This window comes from Paramormyrops kingsleyae, chromosome 25, assembly GCF_048594095.1.
Source record: "Paramormyrops kingsleyae isolate MSU_618 chromosome 25, PKINGS_0.4, whole genome shotgun sequence".
NCBI lineage: Eukaryota > Metazoa > Chordata > Actinopteri > Osteoglossiformes > Mormyridae > Paramormyrops > Paramormyrops kingsleyae.
The window spans coordinates 10,100,346-10,116,247 of NC_132821.1; the positions used below are offsets into that span (position 1 = coordinate 10,100,346).

Consider the following 15,902-nt stretch of genomic DNA (forward strand, 5'->3'; position numbering starts at 1 on the left):
GTCAGCAGGTTCATGTTTTTTGTGAACCCTGAAGAGCCATCCCTTGAATTTCTGAGGGAGAGGGAGAAGACGAAGCTCTTCTTTCGGGAGCTGACTGAGGCTGGTCTCTCCAGGCAGACTCAGGTCAACTACATGAAGAGCCTGAAGAGGTTGGTAGCATGTAGATTTTTAACAGTATATTGTAGGTTTGTGTTGTATTGTCGTATCTGTTTTCTTCAAGGAAGTTCAGTCCTCCCACTATTGTCATGGTGGCATGTACAAGTTTATGTACATATGGATACTTACATACATGTCCTTCCTCTGACAGATTCCTCAAGTACCACACCGTGGCCACCGACCTCCGGCGTGACAACATTGCCTTGTGGAATGAGGCAATGTTCTTCGTGGAGTACCTGGGCTCACTCCAGCAGAGCTCTGCAAAGTTGGTGAGTAAGGAGATGACGCAAAGGAGGTAAGTTCAACTGTCAACACCCGTTAAATTCCATATTATGATTTGATTATACATCTCCTCTACTGTGTTTAACACACTCATAATGTTTTTTTTTTTTAATCTCCCTCACTGCTCCTGGAGTGCACTGCATGGAGAAGCAGAGCCATTTTACATTGTGAGCACATTTTATTAAAATGTGTACTGTATTGATTAGGATTGACAGTAATTGAATTTTCTTCTCCCACCCACATAGTCATGTCATTCTCACGGGGATGAGCCCAGAGAAGAGTCCAGAGGACTGCTGGGCCGTGCTGAGGGCTGCCAAGAACGACTTCTTGGCAGTCCTTGGCAAGGTGTATCCGGAGGAGATGCCCCTGGAGTGTGCAGAGTGCTGCCTTGTCCTCTACTACCTGGAGGCCACGGTGATTCTGAAGCATCTCCAGCCACCAGGCGTGGTGGAGCACATGACCGTAAGTGTTGTATTCTTTTTGTCTTCACTTTTCCTTTTTGCCGATACTCTTATTTATCAGTGGGACATCATTGTATTGTGTAGGTCCAGGAGTGGATGACCAGGAGCACGTCCGAGGCCGACCATACGGTGATTGTGGTGAAGGAACACAAGACGTCGGCGCAGCAAGCGGCCACGTTTGCATTGTCCTCTGAGGAGGAGACGGTAAGTATATCAAGTTTGATAAGATTTATTTCATAGTTTATTTCAAGAGCAGCGATTTAATCTGTTTTCCTCTGCCAACAGTGGTTCGACATCTACTTCACCCAGGTACGGCCACAGCTCCTGAGCTCCAAGAGGAGCCGGACGACACTGGATGACCTGGGAGGAGACAAACGGTTCTTCGTCTCCACCACAGGCAGGCCGGTGTTCAACGCTTCGAATGACCTCAACCGGCTGCACCAAAAGTGAGCTGATCATCATGATTAATTCCCCCTATAATATGTTCTACATACGTGTTGTGTGAGACGTATTAATAAATGTATTTTTGTATTTTAGATACAAGCTGGATCCAGTCACCTACCAGACGGCCCGGCGCATCTTTGAGACGGCCACCAAGGACTTGACGGACCAAGAGAAGTCCTTGGTGGCCGATTACCTCACTCATTCCACTGCGACGGCTGACGAGCACTACCGGATGAAGCAGTCGCGGAATGTGGTGCTGGCCAGTAAGCTGCTGAAGAAGCTGGCAGGTGACTCAAGGTAGGCATGTTTTCTGTTTGTCAACACACTTGCCAACATCAAGACACACAACCAAAGCCCTCACCACTGAACACTAACCTTAAACGTTTGTGGGTTTTTGTTTTTTTTTTTTAAATTTTTATCTCAGCGCTGACTCCGCAGAGGAAGGACCCAGCTGTTCTGCCCGTGGTGCCGCACGGGATGCTGCCCTGGCATCCAACCAACAGATGGATGTCCAGGCAGCGTTCGATCAGCTCCTTCGGACCCACCCCGTGACCCTGGATGGCGACATCCCAGACAAGACGGCACGCTCGCAGACGTCAGGCCGGTTTCAGCGGCAGCTCTATGATCGCTGGCTGAAGGCCCAGATGAGGATGCGCGTACGGCATGTCTTGTGTGAGTATTGTTTGTAGCACTAATGACATTTTTTACTGTGAAACGGTCCTATCTACATAGGCTTCTTAACTAACAACAATTTACTTTGTTCTTGACAGCACACTTTGGCAGACGGCAGCCCACCGAGTCCCGGGTCGACGCTTGGATCAGGAACCAAGGCTGGAAAAGTAACGTTCCCAGCGCGGCCAGCGTTCTGAAGGACTGGAGACCAGTGGGTTCGGTGGACACTGCCGTGGACTCTAGCCACATCCAGGAGCTCATCCACAACCAGAAGTGGAAGGGACTTGTGGTGATGGACAATGCGGGGAAGGGGAAGGGAGTCTGCGCCACCCGGCAGTTCCAGGCTGGTGAGGTGGTGTGTGACTACCACGGGCCGGTAGTCACAGCCACTGAGGGCCAGTGGATTCACTCATCGACGAAGGAAGAAGAATCTGGCTACATGTTCTTCTTCCGGAACAGCCATAAGTCTGAGTGTGCCTGTCACCCGGGCATACAGCCTTTTGGCCGGCTGATTAATCATTCCCATAAGAAGGCCAACCTCCGGCCAAGACTGTACAGCCCAGCCGTCGGGGGACAGGATGTTATTTTGCTTTTGGCCCTGAACAGGATTAATGTTGGGGAGGAACTGTTGTTCGATTATGGGGTGCAGAGGAAATCGTTCAGGGGAGAGGGACTGAGAACCATTGAGAACATGTAGTTAATTTTTGGCAAGATCATCATTTTGATTGTTGCTACTCTTCCCAAAAGTGATGTGGGTAGATTATTCCACCGTGCAAGGTCGGGCAGATTATTCATTCATCAAATTTAAAGCTCTTAATTTCTAATCAATTGGCCCAAGTACATCCTGATTGCACTGTACTATTTTCTTGTATGCAGTTTTTATGTGAAATAACTCTTTAAATGTGAAATAAAGTGACACTTTTCTAGTATAATTGTTTTGGGTTTTTTTTGACAATGTATAAAGTTTAAGACCTTGTCGTTGCCCCAAGTATTACAGTAGTTTAAGTGCGACCCACAGGTCACTTACTCAAGCGGTTAACCTCAACATCTGAGGTGAGGGGTAACAGACTTCGGAAGGGCCTGACAATCTGTACGGATGCCTAGAATGAGGTCTGTTTGAACCGCATCATAACAATTGTAGTTGCACTTCGAGTTAAATTGATTTGAACATTCAAAGCAGCTCAGATTTGCAGCTTCCCAGCGAGAGACAAGACGTGATCGAGATGTCTGCCCTGAACGCCAGTGTGCCTCTGGAGAATAGACTGGCTCCTGCCAAATGGGGCAGTCAGTGTCCGGATTGCTCCGGAAGACATCCCCGGTTCAGTTAGCCATGGTAAGGACGGCAAAGTGATGCCCAGAATAGCTCAGCACTCGAAGAATGAAAGTCAGAATAGGGTTGGCTGGTCTTGTTGAATCTTACAGTCTGTGATAACTATCTTATTTTGGAACTACATGTCTTAGGATACTAGATAATAAAATGGTTGACTTTTAGGCAAACGGTGATTTGTTACCATGAAGCAGTAAAAATACGGGGCTCTTTTCGGCATGTCTGCTGTATTGTATAATGAAATCAGTAAAATCTGTCGCTGTGATGTGTGGATGGATGAAGTTTTAACTTCTTTTTTTTTGACTGGCTATATTTACCATAATATAAGCTGCGCAGAAATGGTCCTCATATTGTTTTAAAGCTATTGTCCAGCTCTATAGGTTGAACAAATAATATGCCATCCCCATACGAATAATTACCATGGGTTATTAAAGTATTAAAAATTCAATAACAAAACACCTGTATTTCAAAATTGATCCATTTTTAAAATAAATCTAGCAAATGATGTCATGAACATCTCCAGAAAATTTGGTCTTTGGTTTTTACGTTGTTGCTGAGACATCATTACTTGATTATGTGAAATGTCTATCAAAACCACAGTTCCTTACAATGCTGTTAGCAGTAGCAGAATAGCAGTTAGTGATCAAGGCATGGTACAGGGTTATTATTTTTCATGACAACTTCAACTATTGCCAGAACTAGCTGTGGAAATATAATTTAAATTAAAACATTTCAAATTACTATCAAAATTGAATAAAAAGACAATATTGCCAAAGTAACTGGGAAAAAAGAGAATTAATGGCACAGTCAGAATAGTTTATTTTCCTCTTAAGTTTACACCTTTGACTAGACACTGGCCTACTAAAAAGGGCCTTCATTTGTCAAAAAGCCTGAACAAAACAAAAATAAATAAACTAGATTGGCTTTTATGCTACTAGGGCGAGGAAAGCATTTCAACATTGGTGTAATATTGCATAAGATACATCAGTTTCCAGTGTGGTTTTTCGCTGTTGTTCTGCATATCAGGGAATCTGTGCACTAACTGGTGTGTTTTTATAAGTCAAGTTCCCCTGTTGAAACGCAGGCGGCCCGATTCAAGACCAGCGCATAAGTCTCCCAAGCTTGCGTTTCCTGTATCCAATAAGATGGCAGAATTTTTCTCAATGTGCAATACTGACTGCCAAGTGTGATTTCTGTGATGTGTGTGATGTAGTTTTGTTGTAGAGTGACATAAGGATTCACTTTAATTAAATGTGCTGTCCCCTGTCTTTTTAACCCCAAAGGACGAACCAGCACCAGTGGTGGAGGCCATCGGAGGAAATGCCGCACTGGGCCGCCGGCACCCAGCTCCATCACCGTGTCTGCCGCCACTTCGTCTACTCCCTCCCCGGTGGCAACCAGCAGGGGTCAGCAGGGCTCAGGACGCCGTAGAAATACGGCGGGAGGCCGGTCAGGACGTAGAAATTGGTGTAAAAAACAAAAGGGGCCATTTACAAAAAATTTACACAATCTAGTACGCTTCAGTAACTGCAAATTGGGAAACCCGTTTGACTCAACCCAAGTGGGTGAGAAGATCCCGTGTGAGGATCTCACCCAGAGTGACGACGAGGTTGCAACCATCCTGTGTCGCACTCCATCTATGTCAGAGCCTGAGCCTGAGCCCTGCTCACCGGCCTTCTCCTCCACTTCATTCTTAGTTCCGTCACCCATCCCATCCTCTTTTGTCTCCTCTCCATCTCCATCTTTTTTTACAGACTCTCCTCTGTCACCACACGTAGTCTCACATGTAAGCCCAGCCCCACATCCATCTTCAGCTCCGGCCATGGTTCATCCCACCCCTCCGTATCAGGTTCCAGCGCACCCCTCATCTCAGCTGGTTACGGGTCCGACACCCCCATTTATGTCCCCTTCTGTTGTTTTTGAAAAAATGGAAAGATTCAATAAGTTGCATAACTATTATCTTAGCAACTACCCTAAAATGACCTATGAGGCCAAGTGCTTAACTTACCATTGGTGTATTCAGTTTTGGAGTGAGTTTTTAAATGCAATTTCCATCTGCAAGCAGGGGAGGGACCAAAACCTAGAGGCTCACTACACGTATGTTGACAATTGGGTTGATGAAGCTGAGGTGATATTTCCTAATGATGCGCTGGACCAGCTGAGTGCCATCCCCGGGGTCCTGGAGTTGGCTGTGGAGATGGGCTATCTGTGTGATGTAAATAGTTTTTTATAGAACCTGTAAATAATTAGGTGAGAGATCTCACAAGTACTTAGGATAATATAAGATTAAGATAGTTTAACCTTAACTTATCCTAAGTTTGTATGACATAAGATTAGAATAAGATCAGACTAATATACGTTAAGATAAGATTTCGTATAACATAAGGTAACATAGAATAAGATAAGACTAATATAGAGTAAGTTAAGATAAGGTTAAGATAAGATTGTATAACGTAAGGTAACATAGAATAATATAAGACTAAGATATAAATAAATGTGGATTATTTTGCATTTGGTTTGTGTCTGTGTGGTTATTTAAAACATTGTGAAGTTTGAAACAAAATTTGATTAGCTTAAATAATGATTGGTTAAACTCATGTACATGTAGAGAATTGTAGTGGACTTGCCATTGAATTAAAGGTTTCTTCAGTTCTCACGTGCAATGCAAAAAACATAGAGGGGCAATTCATTAAATGATGCAAGCACAGGGACATGATTTTGGTGTTAAACCCAAATTGCATGACCATTCTGCCGCAAATACAGGCCTTTAAGGTTAAAGGTGCCATCCAACTCTACTTTGAAAACTTGTGAAACTGATAAAGTACATGTTTCTTTGTTTTCTGCACATGCGTCCACCAAACGGAAGGGGCCTGAGAGTGGCATTAAGAGTCTGCAGCTGTATATTATTATTATTATATATATAAAATTATATTTATATTATAATATTATATTATATAAGCTAATTTCCTAGATCCTTAAATTTGCAAGCATAGTGGTGACATAGTTTCATGGACAAAGAGCAAGCCCTAAATGACCAACAGCAAGCAGTTATGAAAGAGGAAAAAGAGAGAAAGAGTCCGACGGAGTCACCACTAGATCCAGTACCAGGGGGGTCAGCCACGTTTCCGTGAAACGTGATATATTGCAGTTTCTTGCATCACGCTGGAACCCCAACCTCGCTCTTAGGTCACCTAGTTTAGACTGGACGTTTGCGAGCGGGACTCTGGGCAGGCGATGTGCTCGTTTCCTCAGTCTGTTTCGGACGCCGGCGTGTGTCCCACAGTGCTTCTTTGTTCGGCGCCGCGGGGTCATGCGGCCGTGTCCTTTGTTTGGTTTGTTTTACACAAACGTAAAAGCATGGACTATACCCCTAAAGGGAGGCCTTATTGAAATAATATGGATCATTTAAGGCCTGCATTCAAATATTACATTAAAATGACTAAATTAAAATGATTAAGTTTACCCATCTTTATCACTCTGCCTTAAACAAAGGAGACGCCTGAATCTCCTCGGTATACAGAGTACACTTTAGATGGGCAATTTATAATTGTTCAGACAGATAATAGTCTACCATGTGAGCGATGCTCAGGTTACTGATCAACACAAGTTTGTCAGAAACAGACTGACAAGATTTTTTAACGTTATGACAAAAAACTATACACACAAATATGAAAAACGATCATGTCCATTCATTATCCCGTGTGCCATTTTACTACAAGCCATGGACACATACAGTGGGTACGGAAAGTATTCAGACCCCCTTCAATTTTTCACTCTTTGTTATATTGCAGCCATTTGCTAAAATCATTTAAAATATTTTTTTTTCCTCATTAATGTACACACAGCACCCCATATTGACAGACAAAAAAAAGAATTTTTTGAAATTGTTGCAGATTTATTAAAAAAGAAAAACTGAAATATCACATGGTCCTAAGTATTCAGACCCTTTGCTCAGTATTTAGTAGAAGCACCCTTTTGAGCTAATACAGCCATGAGTCTTCTTGGGAAAGATGCAACAAGTTTTTCAAACCTGGATTTGGGGATCCTCTGCCATTCCTCCTTGCAGATCCTCTCCAGTTCTGTCAGGTTGCATGGTAAACGTTGGTGGACAGCCATTTTTAGGTCTTTCCAGAGATGCTCAATTGGGTTTAAGTCAGGGCTCTGGCTGGGCCATTCAAGAACAGTCAGAGTTGTTGTGAAGCCACTCCTTCGTTATTTTAGCTGTATAGTCACATGACAAAAGATAACTTCGTGACTTAGCAAACTGCATGTTCTTCATCTCCTCTGTATGGACCATAGAGCTGTGTATCGGAGAGTCTGGCAACACGTCACGTTTCAAGATACAGGGATTGCAATTCAATATGTTGCTATATTTTGCAATTTTTAAATCTGATGTTAGGAAAACTTGTCATAGTATAAAAAGCACACCACGTACAAATGGAAGAAATCTGAGTAAAAATGTTAACTTTTTTAAGGCAACCATAATAGGGGGCTGGATTTGCATTTATCACAGTCCCTGTAACAATCTAACGTCATATATATAGCACCACAACTATTTCAGAATCAGCCAACGGTGGTAACGTTACAAGTCTGCAGCGTACGTTGTGCAGGTTACCAAAAATGACTAGTTATCAATTACTGCATATAAAAGTAATTATAATGAGGGTGGGACTGGACCGTGTGTCCGTGAGGAGTTTCGACGTGTGGTGCACGGGTGCGGCGAAACGTGCTGCATCGATCAGCGCATGCTCCTCCAGCCTGACCTAACCTGTATATATAGCCTAATAAAGGAAAATAATAGTGGTCTAAATGTTGCATATTGATCGCTTTAACATCGGGGGAATATGGGCTCAAATGTTCGGTGGTGATGTTTCTGCAACACAGAGATGTTTGCCGATGGATTTTCAAGTACCGCGGAGACATAGTGCCAATGCATGTGTGCTCTCTGGGTAGTTATATTACTGTAGTGTTGCTGCGGTGAGCCAGACAATACGACTGTCTAATTGTACCTATCAGCGTACCTATAATATCACCCATTCATTGCGCCAGGGTAAGGTCGGATGGCGTTACATCATAAACAGGAAATTAGGGGAACATGCTGCCTTTATCCATTAATATTTTCACGCAAGACAAAGGTAACGAGTCCATTGAAATTTCAGTACTTTGCGTTTTTTAATTTGAAATGGTAATTAGTTACATTACTCCTTACAGACAAAAGTAGTGGAATTACAGTAACGCGTTACTACAGTACCAACATTGCTAGGTAGTGTGGGATTCAATAGAATTATAAAGAACAAACAATGAATAGAGGAAAAGGAGAATATAGCTTAAAGCAGGGCATGATGAAAGGGGGGGGGTTGATTCTAGAAAATGCAGTTAACTGAAACGAGAACTGACTGGCGCCGGCAGGGCAGGGGGACCTAATCGGAACAGATAGAGGGAGCGACAGAAAACGTCAGCGGCCCCTACTTATCATTTAGCCTTCCAGAAGGACAAGTACTAACCGACTAACTAGAGCAAATATCAAACATGTGGTTGTGACGTAGACGGAAGGTACCGAGAGAGGGGGGAGATGCCCAAAGGGCTTTAAAAGGGAAACAGCTGATACATATGGCAGAGCCTCCTCTTGTACATGCCGAATGTATGTCAGATGGTCGCTCCCGGATTGCAATCTGTCAGAGAATAAACTGGTGACCTGCAACTTCTCCACGTGTCAGCTGTGAATCTCTTGACCCGGTGGAGACGGCGTACTCCAACACTCCCCAGCCACTCTGAAGCACTGTGCAGATCAACAGTCACCTGTCTTCACAGATATTTTCAACCAGTCACTGGATCTTTGTGTCTTAAATCATCCACAATAACACCTTTTCCAAAGAAACCCAGAGTCTCTTGCCTCAGTGACTACAGACTGGTGGCTCTCACATCGGTGGTAATGAAGGCTTTTGAGAGACTTGTGCTGTCATGCCTTAAAACCATCACAGACCCATCTCTTGACCCCAGGCTACAGTCTGCCTACAGAACCAACAGACCTGTGGACAATGCAGTTAACACTGGACTCCATTTCTTGCTCCGACACTTGGAGTGCCCTGAGACATATGTTAGGATTCTGTTTGTGGACTTTAGCTTTGCATTTAATACTATTCTATCGGAGCTAATGCGGACTGAACTCTCACAACTGTCCGTGCCTGATCCAAAATAACATGTTATAACCACGATGGCCCAGTTTTACGCTACAATCATTGAGTCAGTGAACGAGACCAAGCCAGACTGCAACACATCATCCACTCAGCAGAGCGAATAATCGGCAGTAACCTGCCTACCCTCCAGACACTGTACATCACCAGAACCAGGAAACGGGCGTACAAAATCTTTGAGGACCCATCTCACCCTGCTCACCACATCTTTCAAGCCTTACCCTCCAGGAGAAGACTCATGGCAATCAGAACCAAGACCACAAGACACGCCAAGAGCTTCTCCCCTCAGGCAGTCTCTCTCATTAACCAAACCAGTCTCTGAATGGACGTTCAATTAATCGTCAGCTGCAGTGAAATATCCACCAGCATAACCAGTGAACAACTGATAAACTTCCTCTATGATTATATTCTGCACTCTTGCACATTATGCACACATACTGCGAACTCTTTATATATTTTGCACTCTTGCACATATAGTTGACTTGGCTGCTACTTAATAACGACACTATTCAAGAGCCCTTTAAATTATTATACCATTTATATAGTTTATATTCATACTACAATGATTACTATGTACACACACATATATAAATATCATAATACCATCATTACTGCCATTAATAAACTTAATTATCATATTATTATCATATTACCCAATTGCCAGTCTATTGTCTATTACCTTTCTGCATATGTCTTTGCTAAATGATGTATGTTCTTTGTAATGTCATGTAAAAGCACCGCCAAGGCAAATTCCTTGTATGGAAACATATATGGATTCCGATTCTACATCCTTCATCAGGACTAGAAAACTTCCATCCAGTGTTGCATTTCACTTTGACGCTGTCGCTTTTGAAACACTTTTCTGTGATCTAGCTCTTGTTTTGGTCGCCGACTATCATCCAACAAAAGGTTCATTTCAGCTCTCCTAATCTGACATAAACCACACTCACAAACACTTTCGGGCTACTGTGCCACCGGGAAGGGATGGACTCCGGTCGGGATGGGTTTCCAGCATTTCCTATCCTGGCTGTTCTCTTTAGGGACAAACACAAGAATGGAGTCTAGTGATCACACCAGAACCTGACTTACCTGAACGGAGATGTACGGAGCAGACTCTCATATGCGCAGGGATGCTCTGGAATGCAAGGTCTTTACGCCCCACCGCTAGAAGCTACGCCATCCGACGCCATTTCGTCAACTATTCCACTTTTGCCCTTTGTCTTTTCCAATCCGGAAAGGAGAAGAAACGTGTACTGGTCCTGAAGACCGAAGAGAGACCGGAGTCGACATGGGGCCGCCGCTTAGCGGGTTGCCGTTAGCCGGGCCTCCGTGACGCCCCCGCTCGGAGTAGAATGCCCAGGGACGTCGCAGCCACCGGCGTCCTCCCTGTCCTCCTGTCCTCTCAAAAAACAGCAATCGTTTAAACAAACATGAGGGAAAATTCAAAAGGCAAAGATGACGTCATGCCTTACCTCAGCACAGCTGCCCACCGCACAAACGACAGCGTGTCACCTTACTTTAAAAAAAAAAGAAAAAAGAAAAACGGCGGGAAATGGGGGCCGCGCACGGACAGGGCCCCTCCCTTACACCACATGCAGCTAATTAGTTGGCCATCCAGAGGCACTCAGTCTATTAGTCACCCATTCAGTCAGTCAGTTCTGCCTTTCAACAACAGGGGGCAGTAGAGGTGCACCGTTCCCGGAAGCACTGCAATACCGGGTCGATGCCTGGAGCAGACGGGGCAAGCCCCACTTCCGGCTCCCTGTTCCAAAAATCCGTTTAATATGTGGTGCCCTCCATGGGGGACGTATCAAAATAACCTTTTCATACCAAAACAAAATGTAAATCAGCTCAAATACATGAATAATAAATATTATGCTTGTACTACTAACATTTACACATAATCACAATCTATAAGGCTGAAACATTCCCACACTATGCAAATCATGCCAACACAGTACAATCAGACTTTCAAAGATAATATTAAACAAATAGAACTACCTGCAGAACTATTACCCATAAAACAGGAAAAGGGCAATAAGACCAGCAAATACAATTATACACCATTTAAACCTAATTACAATTATATGGTCAATAAAACAATTAAAATGTCACCTTATATGCATGCTATTAAAAAGTTAAGACCTTTAACCCTCAGGAGTCGACGGCATCGTCGGCAATGCCGTGTATCTTTCTCGTGTATTTCAGTTCATAACTCGCTGAAATCTTATTATAGAAACATGAAAAAATGCTGACTAAATCCGTAATCTGTCTTCTTTTCAAAACGTCCATTGTCGGAAGTATTAAACTTTTAAAAATTAGGTTAAATCGGCAAAAAATTAAACCATGTCACCTTACTTTGTTTTACCTGCTTCGGGGGCATGTAGTACCGCTGTCACCCGAAGATCGCTATTCACATTCTAAATAGCCGCATTAGCGTGTATTCAGATCGCATTCGCATGGTAATTTGATTAACAGCACAACGGTGAAACGCGATCCAGATACATCTCCATCAGCAACATAAAAGGGGGGTAGGGACGTGGCCAAGTGACAATGGCTCATTCATACACATGAAAGTTGCTAAATATTCAATGAAAGGAGCCAGAAATAGTTACATGAGTTAGGTTTTTCTTATTCATTTATCCAAATGAATATTGCAACTACACCATTTAGTCATCTTCATGTAGCCAAGACTTTGGTGATCAGATATCTGGGATCAAGACAAACTGCCAGCATTGCTTACTATGTACTTTTATAATGTTTCTGCAAGTGTTCCAAACTGCATTTTGCAATGTCTATACTTTGAATGTCAAATTACAAACTTCACACAAATCTGACAAAGTACACTAAGATTAAGATGAGTTTGTTGCCAAACCAAATATATAAGAAATAATTTATTTGCCAGGAATTAAGTTTATGATATTGAATGAAATGTGTGAGCATGCCCCAGTTAGTGAAAGTGTGTCCCCTACCCCTAGACTCCAGAGGGTTAAAAAGGAACACATCCGCAGACTTCCAAGCTCTGCACAAGGGTTGGGCTAAAATGGCATTTACACCTTCCCAAAACACATAAAATCAGTAAGCTTGGGAATAAAATAGGTTAATCGCACAATAAACAGCACAACAGATCAAATAAAATGCTAATAAATGTTAATAATGTTAATATTGATGAATAAGTGCTACAGTGATCAACCAAAACAGTGCTCAGTAAAATCTTTACGTGCCATTAAATAAAATCCATACCAAATAAAACACACACACAGAAAAACAAAGCACACTTACCTAAAACCCGAAGTGTCCTCTGTGTGCTTCAAGAAAGTGCATCACGTCAACCCTGTAGGATGGAGTGTCACCACCTAGACGAACCGGGGCAGCTTTCGCCTAGGATCAAGGCAGTTGGATGGATGTGAACTTACCTCTGGGGGTAGGTCGTTTAGGTAGATGGCTGCTTCCTTCTGGGGCCTGGGGATTTGGGTGAATGTCAGCTTACTTCTGTGATCAGGGTGTTTGGGTGGGAGCGAGCTTACCTCTGGGGTCAGGGGGTTGAGTTGAAAGCAGCTTGCCTCTGGGGTTGGAACATTTGGGTGGATGTGAGCTTACATGAGGGGCCTGCATTTTTGGGTGGACAGCAGCTTGCCTCTGAGATCGTCTGCCGCTGCCCCCCAACTTTCATAGCCAGGACCCCCTCCCTTCCCTAAGGTAGAATAATTCAGACATCCCAACCTGCAAAAACTCAATTCAGGGAGGTGCCCCCAACCGCCCGACATGGAGTGAGATGTAACTTCAACAAACTTGATTTCACAGTTTAATTTCTTCATTAATTTCCTCTAGTCAGCGCACTAAATTACGAAGGTCAATATTATGTATTATTTTGACAATTATATAAGTAGATTATTTTACCATTTATGCAAATTCCTTAATTATATTCCATTGCTACTTTACAAAAGTCTTCAAGGAGTCATTCATGACAGCATTGGCAACTAACCAAGTGTCTAACTAGTGTAGACCTGAATAATACAGCACATGAAATGACACTTGTTAAACTCAACTCAACATGCATTTTACAGTCGTTTAAACCGTCATGAGCAATGCTGAAATCACTGTTGCTAACAGTACAGCACGCAACACTGTCATTATTTTCATCCTTATTAAACAAGGATACACTTTTGTGTAGTCTGAAGTGAAATACGTTTTATATTTCCGTTTTTTGGGGCACTCTCCCTCTGTCATGATGCTCCACTGAACCGATAACTTCGGTCCTCGAGAAGTTAAATAAAAGCCCGCCCGCATTGAAATGTGCGCGATGCACACGCTACTGTCTGGTATGCATGCTCTTGTTTACTTGCTCTTCTTTCCGGGATATTTTATTCAATTTGCGGGTATCAGGGAGTCGCGGTCAATATGTGAGAGACTCCCGGAACTTCCGGGAGACTCGGGATGTCTGGATAACTGCTTATTTGTACTATAATGATAGCTGTTAATTTTCAGGGAGCTGTGATGATATTCGAAATTGTGCAGGGTTATATAAGTACTGTGAAGCTGTCGTTATCCAGTTAAATGTTTAAAAATATTTATTATTTTATCATATTCTATTTATACTTTCAGCTTATTCACAGGTCTCTCCTGCATTCATCTTACCGTCCGTCCATGCCTACTTTAACGTAAAATCAGACAGATTGCTTAACTTGCAGCTGTCCAATTACGCGTACATATTTTATTGCTGCAGATAATTAAGGTAGGTAATACAACGCTGAAGGTTAAATGTATAGTACGATTACATATGTACAACATGTGGTAATTTCAGTCAGACAAACGTTTAAAATTGAAAACCAGCTTTCCGTTTCCATTGCACGTCTTAGTCGAAGTACTACACTGCCATCTATTGGAAAAGTCAGGTTACTGAATCGTGAAATGTGTCTGTACTAAAATGGATAATATCTTCAGTCATGTTTTCTTTCAGGACCACTATAAGAGGATTATCAGTATGAAGGTTTATCAATAAAAACAATTTATTAAACTAAATATTACAGGGCTCTCCCTGAAAATACGACGCTCTTAGCTTCCAAAGGCAAGGACACTGTTACCGACAAAGATAACATTAGAATAGTTGTTGTTTCTTTCCTTTTAATTCCTTTGTGCAGAACTCACAAATTACAGACTTTGTACTAATGTCACCTTTTCTACATCTCTGCAGGAGCATTTGGTATCTGCGTATTGTATATGTGGTCAAACTGTAACAAAATAGACAACATAAATTTCACTTAGAAAGCTGTATCATGTTATAAATTCGGGAAATCACACACCTTCTATATTAACTCTTAAACATTAGGCTTTAGCTTCAATATCTCGAACACACTATCAGACATCTTTAGAACACTTTCGCCTTTTCAATAGAAACCAAATAAGCCTATAAACATAGTTAAATAACAACTGCATCACATTTGGCGAGAAGACGTTAATTATCCACCGCGATCTCAATCAACCTTAACATAAACCACAAGCGAATTGTAACTACAATAAAATATGCTCACCACGCTGGGCTCAGGAAAGAATCAAAAAATGTAAAGCAATTTGTTATTATTAGATAGTTTAAAGCAGAGATCACTAACAGGCGGACCGCGGTCCGGGTCCGGACCCAGAAGCTGTCCCATACGGACCCAGACCGATAGCCAAAACAGAAAGTTATTATTTTGAACCTGATGGGGTGCTTCTATTTTAACCGACGCAGCTTTTGTAGTCTTTTCGGTAGTGAGTTGGTACTAGAACCGCCGTTTCCCACGCCAATGAAAGTCAAACGCCTTTGATCGCCAAGCAAGACGTAGTTCTGCGTATGCAGCCCTTTGTTTGCGCTAATATGCCATTAGTGTTAATAGCAGCAGCAAAGCTAACACCTGCAGCTAAAAAGCGTAATGTTCCTAACAGAGTGGCTGATCGGTCCTGAAATCGTAAAGCTGAAAAGTTTTCAAACACAGTGTATAGGCCTATTATATAACATGTTGGATAAATAGACGTAGTTTATTGGTGACTTCATGTTCGTTGAAGTTTCCGCTTTTTAAACAACTGTATAAACTGAAAGTAATATTATTTGTTATATAAATAAACTCAGGTGAAACAAAAAATGTATGTTTTCAGGGCTGCCAAATCTCAAGCAGCTGGCATGACACTCACGCTTTCAGACTAACGCAGCAAATCTATATTATTCCATTATAAATATCATGAGGCATGGAACGGGGAAACAGGAGTCGAATGAACACAAGGTGTAATTAGGAAACCACGGTCAGGTACATACAACCACTACATAACGTTAATGACCACACTCCTAAAGGCACACAGACACGGACTTAAATACACAGAACTAATGAAACA

The 15,902-nt window shown here is 42.5% G+C and overlaps 2 protein-coding genes and 1 pseudogene across 3 annotated transcripts; 2 read left to right on the plus strand and 1 right to left on the minus strand.

The window, feature by feature from the left end:
- The first annotated feature begins 21 nt into the window (after positions 1 to 21).
- On the plus strand, positions 22 to 5,484 carry LOC140582915 (uncharacterized). 2 transcript variants are annotated; one of them, XM_072707415.1, is made up of 7 exons: positions 22 to 149; positions 308 to 605; positions 684 to 900; positions 984 to 1,103; positions 1,185 to 1,345; positions 1,437 to 1,640; positions 4,626 to 5,484. In XM_072707415.1, the coding sequence occupies exons 2-7, from the start codon at positions 580 to 582 to the stop codon at positions 4,771 to 4,773; spliced, it is 876 nt and encodes a 291-aa protein (XP_072563516.1). In that variant the 5' UTR covers positions 22 to 149; positions 308 to 579; the 3' UTR covers positions 4,774 to 5,484. The 2 variants fall into 2 exon arrangements, with proteins under 2 accessions (XP_072563516.1, XP_072563517.1); XM_072707416.1 differs by having other exon boundaries at positions 1,209 to 1,345.
- LOC140583125 (N-lysine methyltransferase KMT5A-A-like) lies at positions 1,847 to 2,947 on the plus strand. Its single transcript, XM_072707764.1, has 2 exons — positions 1,847 to 2,015; positions 2,114 to 2,947. Exons 1-2 carry the CDS (start codon positions 1,847 to 1,849, stop codon positions 2,710 to 2,712), a joined length of 768 nt encoding a protein of 255 aa, XP_072563865.1. The 3' UTR covers positions 2,713 to 2,947.
- Positions 5,485 to 11,218: 5,734 nt separating the features above from the next.
- On the minus strand, positions 11,219 to 11,451 carry LOC140583231 (U2 spliceosomal RNA; annotated as a pseudogene).
- Positions 11,452 to 15,902: the final 4,451 nt, after the last annotated feature.